The following is a 14,531-nucleotide window of genomic DNA, read 5'->3' as shown; positions in this document are numbered from 1 at the left end:
ACCTGAAAAAACTGGATTAGGTGACGTCAAAACTGAAAAAACTAAAAAAAGGCAAAAACTACAAAAAAAAACTAAAAACTAATAAAAAAAATAAAAAAGCTAAAAAACTAAAAAAACTATAAAGGTAAAAACCAATAAAAAACTAAAAAAAAAACTGAAAAAACTAAAAAAAGGCAAAAACTACAAAAAAAAACTAAAAACTAATAAAAAAAGTAAAAAAGCTAAAAAACTAAAAAAACTAAAAAAACTAAAAAAAGGTAAAAAAATAAAAAAATAAAAAATAAAAAAAAACTAAAAAAAAGGAAAAAACTGAAAAATAAGCTAAAATAAAGGTAAAAACCAATAAAAAACTAAAAAAAAAAAGGAAAAAACTAATAAATGACGACACTCAAAGAGAAAGCGACCAGGACAAAAGGAATGTTCGATTAGCAATCAACAAAGCACCGGGACACAGGGAGTATAAATGACGACCAGGACATAAGTAAAAAAAAAAAAACTATCTATATATATAAAAATAAGTTGTCTGTGGATCTGTGGATCGTGGATCAGGTGACGTCACCTGAAAAAACTGGATCAGGTGACGTCAAAACTGAAAAAACTAAAAAAAGGCAAAAACTACAAAAAAAACTAAAAACTAATAAAAAAAATAAAAAAGCTAAAAAACTAAAAAAACTAAAAAAAGGCAAAAACTACAAAAAAAACTAAAAACTAATAAAAAAGCTAAAAAACTAAAAAAACTAAAAAAAAGGCAAAAACTACAAAAAAACTAAAAACTAATAAAAAAAATAAAAAAGCTAAAAAACTAAAAAAACTAAAAAAAGGTAAAAAACTAAAAAATAAATAACGACCGGGACACAGGGACACAACTACAACGGGGACACCGGGGGAAACAGGGGGATATAAATGACGACCGGGACAAAAAAACTAAAAAGAAATAAAAACTAAAAACTAATAAAAAAAACTAAAAAATCTAAAAATCTAAATAAGCTAAAAAAGAAAAAAAAGGAAAAAAATAAAGGAGAAAAACAAAACTAAAAAACGAATGTATATACAGACCGGGACACCGGGATACAAATGATGACCGGGACCCGGGACACAGGGAATATAAATGACGACCGGGACACAGGGACACAACTACAACGGGGACACCGGGGGAAACAGGGGGATAACCTGACAATCTATTTATATGCAAAGACAATGGGACAGCAAAGAATGTTGTATATTCGCAAGTTTATATAACATAGGGACACAACTACAATGGCGCGTAACTATTATGGCGCGTAACGACTTACGCGCGCGGGGGGGCTTGGGGGGGGCGCGAAGCGCCCCCACCAACTAGGTGTTGGGGTGGCGCGAAGCGCCACCCCAACAGCTAGTAATAAATATTAATAATAATAAAATAATAAATTTCAAAAGACGCTCTTTTAGAGCATAATAATAAAATTTCTAAATAATAAACATTAATAATAATAAAATAATAAATTTTAAAAGACACTCTGCAGTAGGAAAGCCACTTATTTAGAATGTTACCGTGGCAATTCAAAAGAGTTTATGTTATGATGTTCGAGTTTGGTAGAAGAAAAAAGTAATTGATATTGGAGGTGTTTGACTTCCTGAAAACGGTGTTTCCCTGTATTTTTGTATTTTATAAAAGCCACTTTTCATACAATTTGTAGCAACAAACTGCAAATAAGGAGTAACTCAGCTCAATCGTAATGGAAATTCTAGAAAAAGGATTTTAATAATAATAGACGGATCAAAAGAATTGTTTTTATGCTGATACCAAATATAAAAGGTTCATTCAGTTTAGCGTTGCTCATTCAAAGCTACAAGCCTGAAAAAAAACAAGGAATCTTGATGAAAATTGCACCCTTAGATTCAGCTTATCTGGAAACCTAACAGTAGAGGTTTCAATTTCCTATCGGCAAAAATGCGGAATTTTTTATTTTTGCCAGAAGAAAGATTACGGATGTGTGTTTAGCCTATTTATTTTTTTTTCCAAGGGGTGATCGTATTAAACTAAACGTTCTTATAAGATCGGGAGAGGGTGCATTCAAACATAAACTAAATATTCTATAAGGGCCCTTTTTAAGTGACCAAAAAGATTGGAGGGCAGCTAGCCCCCCTCCCACAGCGGTTTTTCTCCTAGGTTGTCCGATTAAAATTTTGAGATATTTCATTTGTTTAGTATAGTCGAAAGATGAAATAATTATTCCTTCAGGGGTAACATGTGCCACAACAGCCCGAGGGAAAAGGCTTTAAGTTATGAAATTAGCCCATTGTTTTCGCGTGTAGTTTTTTGCGTTTTAGATTGTTTTGCGTTTAGTATTTGTTACTGGAGTATACAGATAACTGGAGTATACATAACTGGAATATACATATAACTTTGTAACTGGAGTATACAGTATACAGACATTTTATTTCTTGGGGTGGATTTATATGGGGAGAATTTTCTACAGGGAAATTTCAGGGATGAGCTTTCCAGAAGGAATTTAACACTGAGGGGGGGGGGATTCGACAGAATTCCAATGCAAAATTCTTTTTATTTGTCTTACTTATTCTATGCCAGCTCAATATTGTATGTAGGAATATTCTGGGTGAATTGTCTCGACAAAATTTTCGGCGGGATGGATTTCCAGGAAACATATTTTCACGGAAGGACGGTTTTCTGGAGTGATTGGAAAAATGATTAGAATTTTCCGAGCTGAATCGTCTGCAAGAATTATTTAGGTGGTGGGAAAATTTTCAGCTAGGATGGAATTGTGTGGAGGAAATTTTGAAGGAGGGGTTTATTTTAAGTGGGATTTTTTCACAGAGTAGTTTCACGTAAGAGGGGGAATTTGAATGGAAGGTGGGCCATGTCCAGGTTTACTGGTATTATCTGAAAAACGATCAGAAATTAGATTAAAAAAAAGGTTTTTTTAACTGAACCTAAGGAGCAACATTAAAACTCCGTATATAAAGGGGTTATCCCTCTCCCCCATATTTTTCCATTTACGCTAAAGTTTGACTGTTTGTCTCAGTTTTTGAAAACAACTCTTGAAACACAAGGGCCGCTTGATTAGAATAGGAATCTTTTTTGCTTTTCTGCTTATACCTTACTCTTTACGCTAAAGTTCGACTGTTTGTCCTAATTGTTTCAGAACAACTCCTGAAACACAAAATCTGTTTAATTAGGATAGGACGTTTTCTTAAAAGTGCTAAAAATTGTAGCGTGAAGAGCAAGCTATTGAGCAGGGGGCAACCCCTTCACATACGGAATAACTTCTATTCGTGTTGAGTCTTAATGTTGCTCCTTACATTAAAACTTAACACTAACTCTAAGAAAGTTGAAAAACTTGCTTTTCTACTTAACTATCTGTCCAGAGTCAAAACATATTAAGCAGTTCGTGGTAACTATGAGTAAGGAGTGATGCGACTCAATAGTAACGGAAACATTTAGAGAAAGACTCTTGATAAAAAAAAAGGATACATCAAAAGAATTAAATGTTGATACTTATTCAATGTATATTAAATTAATCAAATTTAATGTTACCCAAAAAATATTACAAGCCTGATAAAATTTGCTTAATTTTTGAAATGGGGAGAAACACCTCCAACACATCAAATGATCTTAACGAAAATCTTACGATCAGATTCAGAGTAACATAGAACCCTGATGTAGAGGTTTGAAGCTCCTTTATACAAAAAGTGTTTCAGTTTTTGCTAGAAGAAAGATCACAGATACGTGTTCATCTGTTTGTTTTTTGTTTGTTTTCTCCAGGTGTGATCGTATCGAACCAGTGATCATCCGAAATCAAAATTCTAGTGCCCTCTTGTGTGACCAAAAATATTGTTGGGTAGCTAGCCTCCCCCTCCCACGCTGCTTTGTTGGGAAGATTTTTTTATAGTTATGATTTAGCACCAAGATTAGGGATAGTATAGAAATTGGCCGTGCTTTACGGAAGCCACGTTAAATGCCATCACCGACATTTTGTTGATTGGATATATATATATATATATATATATATATATATATATATATATATATATATATATATATATATATATATATATATATATATATATATATATATATATATATATATATATATATATATATATATATATTTGTGTGTGTATGTGTTAGGGGAATGGTTCCTTTACAAGTTTGTAATAGTGTTTTTCTTTACATTTGTTGATGTCCTTTTTCAGTATGGGAAAAGGGCCGAATACTACGTGATGGCTCCCAAGGCAATATCACCATTTGGACTAAGTGATCTTCCTGAAGGGCCGAGAAATGGAGGAATAAGACCAACCTTGAAAAAGGCATCAAGCTTGCCTCCAACAGCACATACTACGGCCTATAGTGCCCCGCGTGATGTTGGAAGATCTATAACCGTACATCCGGTAAGATAATAGTAACTAAACAAATCAAATGAAAATATTGAGTATTCTGTTGATATTATAATAGATAAAGAATCCTCAAAATATTCATTTGCTTTGCTTAGCAATTATTCAGTACCCTTGCGAACTTGTTGATTTATAAGATCCTGCAGATTCTCAGAATTTAGTATTCTACAGAATTATGTTCATGGATCATTCTATTAAGTTAAGAAGTTTCCCAATAACAGTTTTAATCTTTACCTAATATAGTTGCAATATAGAAGGTTATTCCAGTAGTGGTGTGACCTTGACAGGAGAGTTGCATAGGGGTACCCAAATTCCATAAGACATACGAATAAATTTTAAAAGTATGTTTCTTTTATTGTATAATAAGTTTAAAGGTTCTTTACCGTTTTATCACTCCCCCCCTAAAAAAAGCGGGATCCCCGCATACACCCTGTTTGCCAAGAGAAATAATAACTATTCCCTTCTTCGTTTTCATATGCTAATACAATGTGGTTGAAGAAAAAAATACGTTAATACCTTTTCTGCCTCCCGTACTTTCTTCTTATTCTTCTAAGATCTTTTGTTCAGATACTCAAATTCCTATCTCTACCAACTGCAAAGCGTTTTTGCCGATATTTCCAGCGGCTCTGACAGCTTGTCTTCCTAAAAGTTTGTCGGCTACTTTAAGAATTTTTCTCACTATTTCAGTCTTCCTGTATGTGTAAAGCGGACCTAAGATTGAGGGTAACAAATAAATATGCTCTTCAGAAGAAATAAGTCCAAAAGACAAATTTGAAGCAAAATTCGAAATAGAATTTTCAATTCAGTTATCAGTTTAATTAGATTGAATAAATATCAATTGAATTATCAAGCAAAATTAGAATTATACAATTCTAAGCTTTCCCATTGGCATCAAGCCAATAATAAGAACCACTTTGATTGCAGTCAATTTCAAATTATTTGAATACTTCATAACGCAAATCTACCTTATAAGGTCATTTTCGATTGGACCCCTTTACTGCAGGTTTTACTATCATTCTCTTTTAGAATGACGAGGGAGAGCTTAAAAAAGTGCATATGCAGTCATATCTAACAGCCAAGACCAAATCCAAGATTTTGCTTAAAAAAAAAAATATTAAACTTATTATCATCGCGTCGAAAAAAAATTATGTATTTTTTATGTTTTAACGAGTCAGACCAACATTTTAGGGAGGTTCCAAGCCCCCCGAGTCCCACTAACTCCAGCCTTGCGTATAATCCAACTTATTAAATATTAATTGTTTTCTTGTGTTAGCATTATATCCCGTTCTTTCTATTTTACTTAGTGCATAACTTGAAAGTATTGTTTAAGTTAAATTTTGCGTTGGCTTTGTCAATTTTTCAGGGGGAAATTTTATTTTTATTTGTAATTTTAACTTATATTCTACATCGATTGCTTCTTGGCTCACCTATTTTACACTACTCACCCGTTGTATCGGAACTTGTAAGCTGACAAATATTATTTCCAATTTTCTTTCATCCTTTTCTCAGTTTTTCGAGTGTTTTCCATTTTCTGTTGCACGAGTTTATTTCTTTAGAACTTGTTTTTTTTTATTATTTATTTATTTTTTAGGGGCGTCTTAAACCTATTGGAACTATAAATGATCAAACAGTTGGCAAAATACCAAAAGATAACGGCCGTTTAATGAGGAGTCTTGTGCTAATCTTATCTGAAGGAAGATCTCATGCATTAAATATGATTGGCGCAGAGAACGAGGAATATTACCCAGGGGAGTTTCTAAGGGATATATCACTTCATGCGGTAAATATATTTTAGCTAAAGCTGCAGTGATCAGATAAATTTTAAGAAATGGATGAATTAACCTTTATGAATGAATAAATTTTGATAAACGATTCGACTCACAAAGAGATTTTCATTACTAATCAAACAGTTCGTGGTAACGAACTGTAGTAAGGAGCGACCCGGCTCAATAGTAACCAAAACTCTAAAAAATGGAATTTTGATGCCAATAGCTACAACAAAGAATCGCATTTTAATGCTAATTTTAAATATATAAGTTTCATCAAGTTTAGTCTTACCCATCAAAAGTTACGAGCCTGAGAAAATTTGCATTATTTTAGAAAATAGGGGGAACCACCCCCTAAAAGTCATAGAATCTTAAGGAAAATCACACCATCAGATTCAGCGTATCAGAGAACCCTACTGTAGAAGTTTCAAGCTCCTATCTACAATAATGTGGAATTTTGTATTTTTTGCCAGAAGGCAGATCACGGATGCGTGTTTATTCGTTTGTTTGTTTTTTTGTTTTTTGTTTTTTTTTCCAGGGATAATCGTATCGACCCAGTTGTCCTAGAATATTGCAAGAGGGCTCATTCTAACAGTAATGAAAAGTTCTAGTGCCCTTTTTAAGTGACCAAAAAAATTGGAGGGCACCTAGGCCCCCTCCCACGGTAATTATTTTCCCAAAGTCAACTGATCAAAATTCTGAGATAGCCATTTTATTCAGCGTAGTCGTAAACCTTACAACTATGTCTTTGGGGACGACTTACTCCCCCACAGTCCCCGTGGGAGGGGCAACAAGTTACAAACTTTGACTAGTGCTTACATATAGTAATGGTTATTGGGAAGTGTACAGGCGTTTTCAGGAGGATTTTTTTTTGTTGGGGGAGGGGTTGAGAAGAGGGGGATATGCTGGGGGAACTTTCCATCGAGAGTTTTTCATGGGGAAAGAAAATTTCCATGAAGGGAGCGCAGGATTTACTAACATTATTTAAAAAAACAATGAAAAAATAAATATGAAAATTTTTTTCAACTGGAGGTAAGGAACAGCATTAAAACTTAAAACAAACAGAAATTATTACCCATATGAGGGATTCACCTCCTCCTAATACCTCGCTCTGTACGCTAAAGTATTTTTAGTAATTTCAACCATTTATTTTACGGCTTTTGTGATTCAGGAGTCATTCTTAATGAATTGGGACAAAATTTAAGCTTTAGTGTAAAGAGCGAGGCACTGACTAGGGGGCGAACCCCCTCATATATGTAATAAAACATGAGAATGCAAAAGTTCTTTACGTAAGCTAATTTATAAGTTACGTAAATCTTTTACTAATACAAAGATTTGTGAAAAATTAAAAGTTCTAGTTGCCTTTTTAATTAACCAAAAAATCGGAGGGCAACTAGGCTTTCTCCCCCGCTCTTTTTTTCTCAAAATCATTTGATCAGAATTATGAGAAAGCCATTTAGCCAAAAAAAAAATATACAAATTTCGTTTTAATTATTCCTCTGCGGAGAGCCAAAATCAAAACATGCATTGATTCTAAAACGTTCAGAAATCAAATAAAAAAACAAGTTTTTTTAACTGAAAGTAAGGAGCGACATTAAAACTTAAAACGAACAGAAATTACTTCTTATATGAAAGAGGCTGCTTCCTCATCAACGCCCGCAGTTCGTGGTAACGAACTGTAGTAAGGAGCGACCCGGCACAATAGTAACCAAAACTCTAAAAAATTGAATTTTGATATGAATAGCTACACCAAAAGAATCGCATTTACATGCTAATTTTAAACATATAAGTTTCATCAAGTTTAGTCTTACCCATGAGAAGTTACGAGCCTGAGAAAATTTGCCTTATTTAAGAAAATAGGGGGGAACACCCCCTAAAAGTCATATAATCTTAACGAAAATCACACCATCAGATTCAGCGTATCGGAGAAACCTACTGTAGAAGTTTCAAGCTCCTATCTACAAAAATGTGGAATTTTGTATTTTTTGCCAGAAGACAAATCACGGGTGCGTGTTTATTTGTTTTTTTTTTGTTTGTTTTTTTCCTCAGGGGTCATCGTATCGACCAAGTGGTCCTAGAATGTCGCAAGAGGGCCCATTCTAACGTAAATGAAAAGTTCTAGTGCCCTTTTTAAGTGACCAAAAAATTGGAGGGTATCTAGGCCCCCTCCCACGCTCATTTTTTTCCCAATGTCAACGGATCAAAATTTTGAGATAGCCATTTCGTTCAGCATAGTCGAAAACCATGATAACTATGTATTTGGGGATGATTTACTCCCCCACAATCCCTGGGGGAGGGGCTGCAAGTTACAAACTTTGACCAGTGTTTACATATAGTAATGGTTATTGGGAAGTGTACAGACGTTTTCGGGGGGATTTTATTTTGTTTAGGGGGTGGGGCTGAGGGGAGGGGGCTATGCTGATGGATCTTTCCTTGGAAGAATCTGTCATGGGGGAAGAAAAATTCAATGAAAAGGGTGCAGGATTCTCTAGCATTACTATAAGAAAACAATGAAAAATAAACATGAAAACGTTTTTTCAAATGAAAGGAAGAAGCAGCATTGAAACTTAAAACGAACAGAGATTATTACGCATATGAGGGGTTCTAAAAATACTTTAGCATAGTTTGACTCTTTGCCACAATTCTGCTTTTTAAAACAATTAAAAGCTTTAGCGTAAAGAGCGAGGGATTGCGGAGGGAACAATCTATTTCATATACGAAGTAATTTCTGTTATTCTAATTCTATGAATTACTGTAAAGTAATTTCTATGAGCGAAAGGTTGAGATGGCTAGGAAACATTTTGAGGATGAAGGATGACAGATTGCCCAAGATGGTCCTCTTCTGATGACCGTCTAGGGCTAAACTTAAAAGTCGTCCCTAAACAAGATGGGAGGATGTCGTAAGGAAAGATACTAGGGAAGTGGAAACTTCTTGAGAGGTTGTAAGGAGCGAGGCTTTGAATAGATCGAGATGGGGAGGAGCATGTGTAATAGTGTTGGCCTCACGCGGCTTGGTGTTGCAGTGAGTTGTTAGTAGTAGTAGTAGTATGATAGAATAATATTAACATAATTTTGATAATTCATTTTTGGTCAAAGATTTACTTATAACGCTTTTCTAGAGATGCCTGCATTTTCATTATATGTAATTGGAGAGTGTATAGAAATAGAGGCCAAAAAAGATAAATTTACACCCTTGTCCCTACTTCTCATTCAAATTTTGAGATTCTTTGTATCGTTCCTATAATCTTAAATATTCCCAATACAACCTGCCTATGTTAGAATTTCTATTTATGAATTTTACACCCCTTACCCATTCCAAAAAGAATCGAGTCAGTGTCTGAATAAACGTACTTTATTCTGATGGGTTTGGTGGATGCTGTTTTACAGGTGTTAGTTTGGATTCGTTATATTTTGACAGGTCTAGATAATTTTGCTGTAAAATTTTAATACCTTTATTGCAGGAACGTATAGATGCGCTGCATTCCGCATCATCACGTGGAAAGCTATCTCGTGTCCGTTCAATCATTGAGTCGATTGGGTCAATTCCTACTCTGAAAGACTCCACAGATATCTTTGCCAAATGTCGTAATAGCACCAAAGCTACTCCTTTACATCAAGCAGCAGTCAACAGTCATGTTGACATTGTCAAATATTTACTGGGTTTAACTCCAGATGCTATTCAATTATTAGATATGGTAAGTAAAAGTAACAAATTTTAGGTTCTCACTTAAATTTGGGTCTTCGTAAGGGTGCCAAGGCTGGTGCTATTTGGAATCCAAAATCAAGGTAGCGAATGCTGCACCCTTCTGTTAATAAAATAAAAAGATGGCAGGATAATATCTCGCTCCGCATAAGGAGCTCCCTGTTCTTCTTGGAAATTGAAACTTTAATAACGTTTCGGTTGTGACAAATTTTTATTAGAAATTGTATCCCTTTTCCCTTTGTGAGAGCAGCCATAGATGCTTTGAGCAAGCATGGACTTTTTATTCGTACGATTTCACTTTTTTAATTCTTGGAGACGGAGGAGCAGTAGAACATAAATTGACATTAGCTTGTTGTATGTTTTCTTTCAGCCTGTTATTGACCTTTGCTTTCAAACACTAATTCTTGTCTTCTGTTATAATATAATCGTTATTAGACACTTCTGTCCGATTGGCGTGTCCTGCTTATTAAAGCCGATGAAAACAACACTCTATTTGGATTCCAGAACTTATCCAAGATAACCTGTAGAAAAATTTTAATGATGCTTAGGAGTACCGAAAAACCTCAATGATTTTATGCTAACTTCGCCCAATTCCGAGAGAGTAACATGGAAGCTCTGCTTGTAATGGTTACAAGATTATAGACATATGTGAGTATGTCACGGCGATAGATCAGCAATGATGAAAATAAAGACGACCGTCTGATTTTTGGAGTAAGCCACATTTGACTCTCGCATAAAAATTTTCGTAGTTCGACATCAGAATAGTAAGTCTTTGTCGCACCCTTTGGTATTGTTTTTTATTGGCAGATTGTATCTTGGGTCCTGCAAATATGCAATTTCAAAAGGATCTTCTGAAAACGCAACTCTTCTTGCGAGTGTATTGTACCATAGCAGCCAAAAACTCATAATTTAAGACATTCGTAAAATAATTAATTCTAGCCACGATTTAAACATTGCTAAAACTCTATTCTTATATGAATTATGTATTTGACTTTCTTTTGAAGTACCTAAAGGTACTCTGGGGTATTATGTTTTGCGTAATACATTTAAATTATTGGTCATTCATTAATTTTTCCGTTTTGCAAACATTAAGTTGTTCATTGAACTTATTCATGAAGACGAAGATCATGCCTCGCGTCAGAAAAAGAATAAAATAACTAACAAAACAAAATCTTTGTTAGTTATGATATAGTGTTAAGGAATGTTTTTTTATGCTTTGTGTTCTTTCTAATATATATGACTTTACGACAAGCCTGAAACTGGAACTTCCACTGTAAGTGCAAGGTATTTACATCATTTGATTTATTAGTTAAAATTTTTTCCATTTCTTAAGCCTGAACTATGGTATTGCTTAGGCTACATCTTCGAGAATGATATAAACTTGCTTAAAAAAAGAAAAAAATTACTTTTATCATTGATTTTTGACACATTTTAAATGTTTAGTTTTAAATCTAAAAAAAAATACACCTCAAAAATCAAAATTGTGTTACTCGATAGATAGATACAGCTGAATATCAGCTAACGAATGAAAGCAAAATTCTCGCCTAAGTTGAAATATTTAAACAATGGGACTGTAGGAAAATAATTTATAAACAACTTATAGAAGGAACCTAATCATATTTACAAATGTATTGGATAGAAAGGCTCCATTAAAATGCCAATAACCTACAAACTAGGGTCATGAGATACGCTTTTCAAGTCTACTGGAATACCGTGATCATTACTTAGTTTCTATAAACTGAGTGAACCTAGTTTCTAAGTGAAACTAGTGAAATAGATGAAACAGTCGAAGCATTTTCCATGACGTGTCAGGAAAACGAAGGAATTAGATGAAATTTCAATCATCAATGGAGGGAGCACAACTTTAGAGATTCGCCTTCAAGGTATCCCAAGATGACGTTTTTAACTAGAAAAATGAATACTGTACTGTTTAAACCCTAGTTATTCATCACTTCCAAGTTAAAGTATTTTTTCTTAACTGTTCATGAAAAGAAGACGTCATTCGACTGACAAAACGTCAAGAGATTCAGAATGGTCTAGTAGGGAAGGATGTCGTAGAACCATAGACCAGGGGCAGCCTTTAAAGGCAATGTTTGATGTGGTTTGAGTCGTTCCTAGGGGGAGGGGGTGACTAGGGAAGCTGCCTCCGGTTTCATAGAATGGAGGGCACTCCAGTTGAGGAATTGCCCACTTCGATCCAAATTTATACTTTGTTCGGCTTTTTGTTTATATTTGACTCGGAAGACGGGCTCTGTAATTAAGTTTACCCTGGGTGTCACCAACCCTAGGATCTGCTTCTGAATTGCGTTACGGCACCGTTTTACACGGCGAAAAGAAAAAACGCTGGCATAGATTTTAGGAAAGTTTACAATACTACTGGAAAGTAGCATTATTTTTCTACATAGCGTCCATATGAAGCCAACTCCTTGGTGGAATTATCCTATCAAAGCCACATTTGATTCCTTTCAGTGACAGATCAAAAGAATAGACGTATAATACCTACCGACTAGATTAGATGACAAGGTACCACCAAGCAGGGTTGCCAAATTTCTTTTAAGGAGTGTGTCATATTTTTTCCGAAAATGTACTTTTTGTGTCATCTAAGGTTCCATAATGTGTCACAAAATGTGTCGTTTTCTTTGCTACAAGTGGCATCATATTTAATTATCAAATATTTTTAAGAGTTTTGAATGTATAATCTTTTTAAATCAGTTCAAAAAGGAGTAGGCTAAACCTAACTTTATCCTATTATCTTGGGGTCATGACCTTTTTGGGATAATATGAAAAAAACGTCGTTTTCTTAAAGAGTTAAAGAGGCTGCGTCCCAAAGTCGAACCTTAAAACGTACAGGAATTAGGAGAGGCAGTTGGGGGGCTGCCACCCCCAAAACCCCCCGCTTTTAAAGACTCTTTGGTACAAGTTTTTTGTTGTACACCAACAAAGCCCCAGCTCTTAGCTTGTGTGCTCTGTGTCTGGAAAACAGTTTCAATAATTATGTTAAAATGTAAATGGAGTGGTCAACTTCATTGTTACTAATTACTAGTTTCGGCGCAATGGTTCTCCTGTTCTCTTATGTTTAACATTTTTCGAAGTTATTCCATTATTCATTCATTTCAATTTTTGTTAATTAAAAGAGGGCCTTTCCGAAGCCAAGAGCGGGGGGTCAGGGGGGCGGCAGCCCCCCACAACAAAAAACCTGTACAAAAGAGTCTTGAAAAGCGGCGGGTTTGGGGGGCGGCAGCCCCCAACTGCCTCTCCTAATTCCTGTACGTTTTAAGGTTCGACTTTGGGACGCAGTCTTTTTAACTCTTTAAGAAAACGAAGTTTTTTTCATATTATTTCTGTACGTTTTTCTACAATCCGTGGTGGATGTAATTTAATGATAATTTTCCATGTTTATTTTCTCGCTTTCTGTATGAATAAATTCAAACTGACAAAATTATCTAATTTTGATAATTTTAATAGTTTAGCAGCCTAATTAAAAATTTAGCAGCTAGTGGTTTTTACCCACCCGCCTCCGGTTTATGGGCCCAGCGCGCTTCCGCTGCGCCAAGCTGCTGTTATGCTTGTTATCAAACAAGTTATTACAATAGAAAATTTCACCAACGGCTTCAATTAGGAAAACAATTTAAATGGTTCTTTTAACTTGCTTCCATCAAGCCTTACCCCAGCTTCAGTATAAATTCTTGTGAACATTCCAGTATGTAATTCTGATCACATGTTTACATGTTTATTTTCTCCCTTTCTGTATCAATAAATTCAAACTGACAAAATTACCTAATTTTACAAATTTTAAGAAGTTAGCAGCTAGCGGTTTCGATTCACCGACCTCTGGGTTATGGGCCCAGCACGCTTCCGCTGCGCCAAGCTGCTGTTAGTGTAAGAATTTTTCAAATAAATGATGTTATTACAAGAGAAAATTTTACCTTCAATGGGGAAATGGGTTCAAAGCTAGAAAATCGGGGGGTTAAGATTTTCCGACGAAACTTTCCAGGAAAATTACTCGGAGAATTCTGCGTCGAATGAGTCTTCGTACATCCAGATCCGATGTCGGCTGTGACTTGTAGACGTGGCAGAAAAAAAAGGGTTTCTGTCATTTTTCTCAAATAAAAGTTTTACGGATTAAGAGAGAATTTTTTGAAGCTTTCATTCAGTCTCATCATGTCGAGCTGATCATTTTGATGTACTTGATGTTGAAATTCGTAACTTTTAACAACAAAAAACTTAACATGGGCTCTTATGGGGAAATGGGATTTTTCTAGGCTAGAAAATCGGGGGGTTAAGATTTTCCGACGAAACTTTCAAGCAAAATTACGCGGAGAATTCCACGTCGAATGACTCTTCGTACACCCAGATCCGATGTCGGCTGTGACCTGTAGGCGTGGCAGAAAAAAACAAAACAAAAGGAGAACATGAACTTTAAGTGGCTATGCGTGGTTTCTGGAAAACAGGGAAGGAGTTATCGGATCGAGCTGAAATTTCGCAGATAAGCTCCTGGGCCCTAGGGGACCTTAACTTGTGAATTTCAGTGTTTAAGGGGGGCTAAGTAAACGTTAAAGGGGGGGGGGATTGGGGGGTCGAAACTTTCGGCCAGATGTTCCCCATGAAGGAAAAGTCGGAGGGGTATGAAAGTTTGCAGGTTTCTTTGTTGGAGCTCGGGCTACGAAATG

At 35.2% G+C, this 14,531-nt stretch overlaps 1 protein-coding gene across 1 annotated transcript in view; it reads left to right on the top strand.

The window, feature by feature from the left end:
- LOC136027732 (uncharacterized) overlaps positions 1-14,531 on the top strand; it is a 79,779-nt gene that overhangs the window by 39,994 nt on the left and 25,254 nt on the right. The window contains exons 5-7 of the mRNA XM_065705187.1: positions 4,195-4,389; positions 5,984-6,172; positions 9,620-9,853. Coding sequence (XP_065561259.1) covers positions 4,195-4,389; positions 5,984-6,172; positions 9,620-9,853 — 618 coding nt within the window. The remainder of the gene's footprint in view (positions 1-4,194; positions 4,390-5,983; positions 6,173-9,619; positions 9,854-14,531) is intronic.

The sequence above is a fragment of the Artemia franciscana genome, chromosome 5 (genome assembly GCF_032884065.1).
Source record: "Artemia franciscana chromosome 5, ASM3288406v1, whole genome shotgun sequence".
Lineage (NCBI taxonomy): Eukaryota > Metazoa > Arthropoda > Branchiopoda > Anostraca > Artemiidae > Artemia > Artemia franciscana.
Note: the sequence above shows the minus strand (reverse complement) of the source record. Positions and strands in the feature narration are given on the sequence as shown.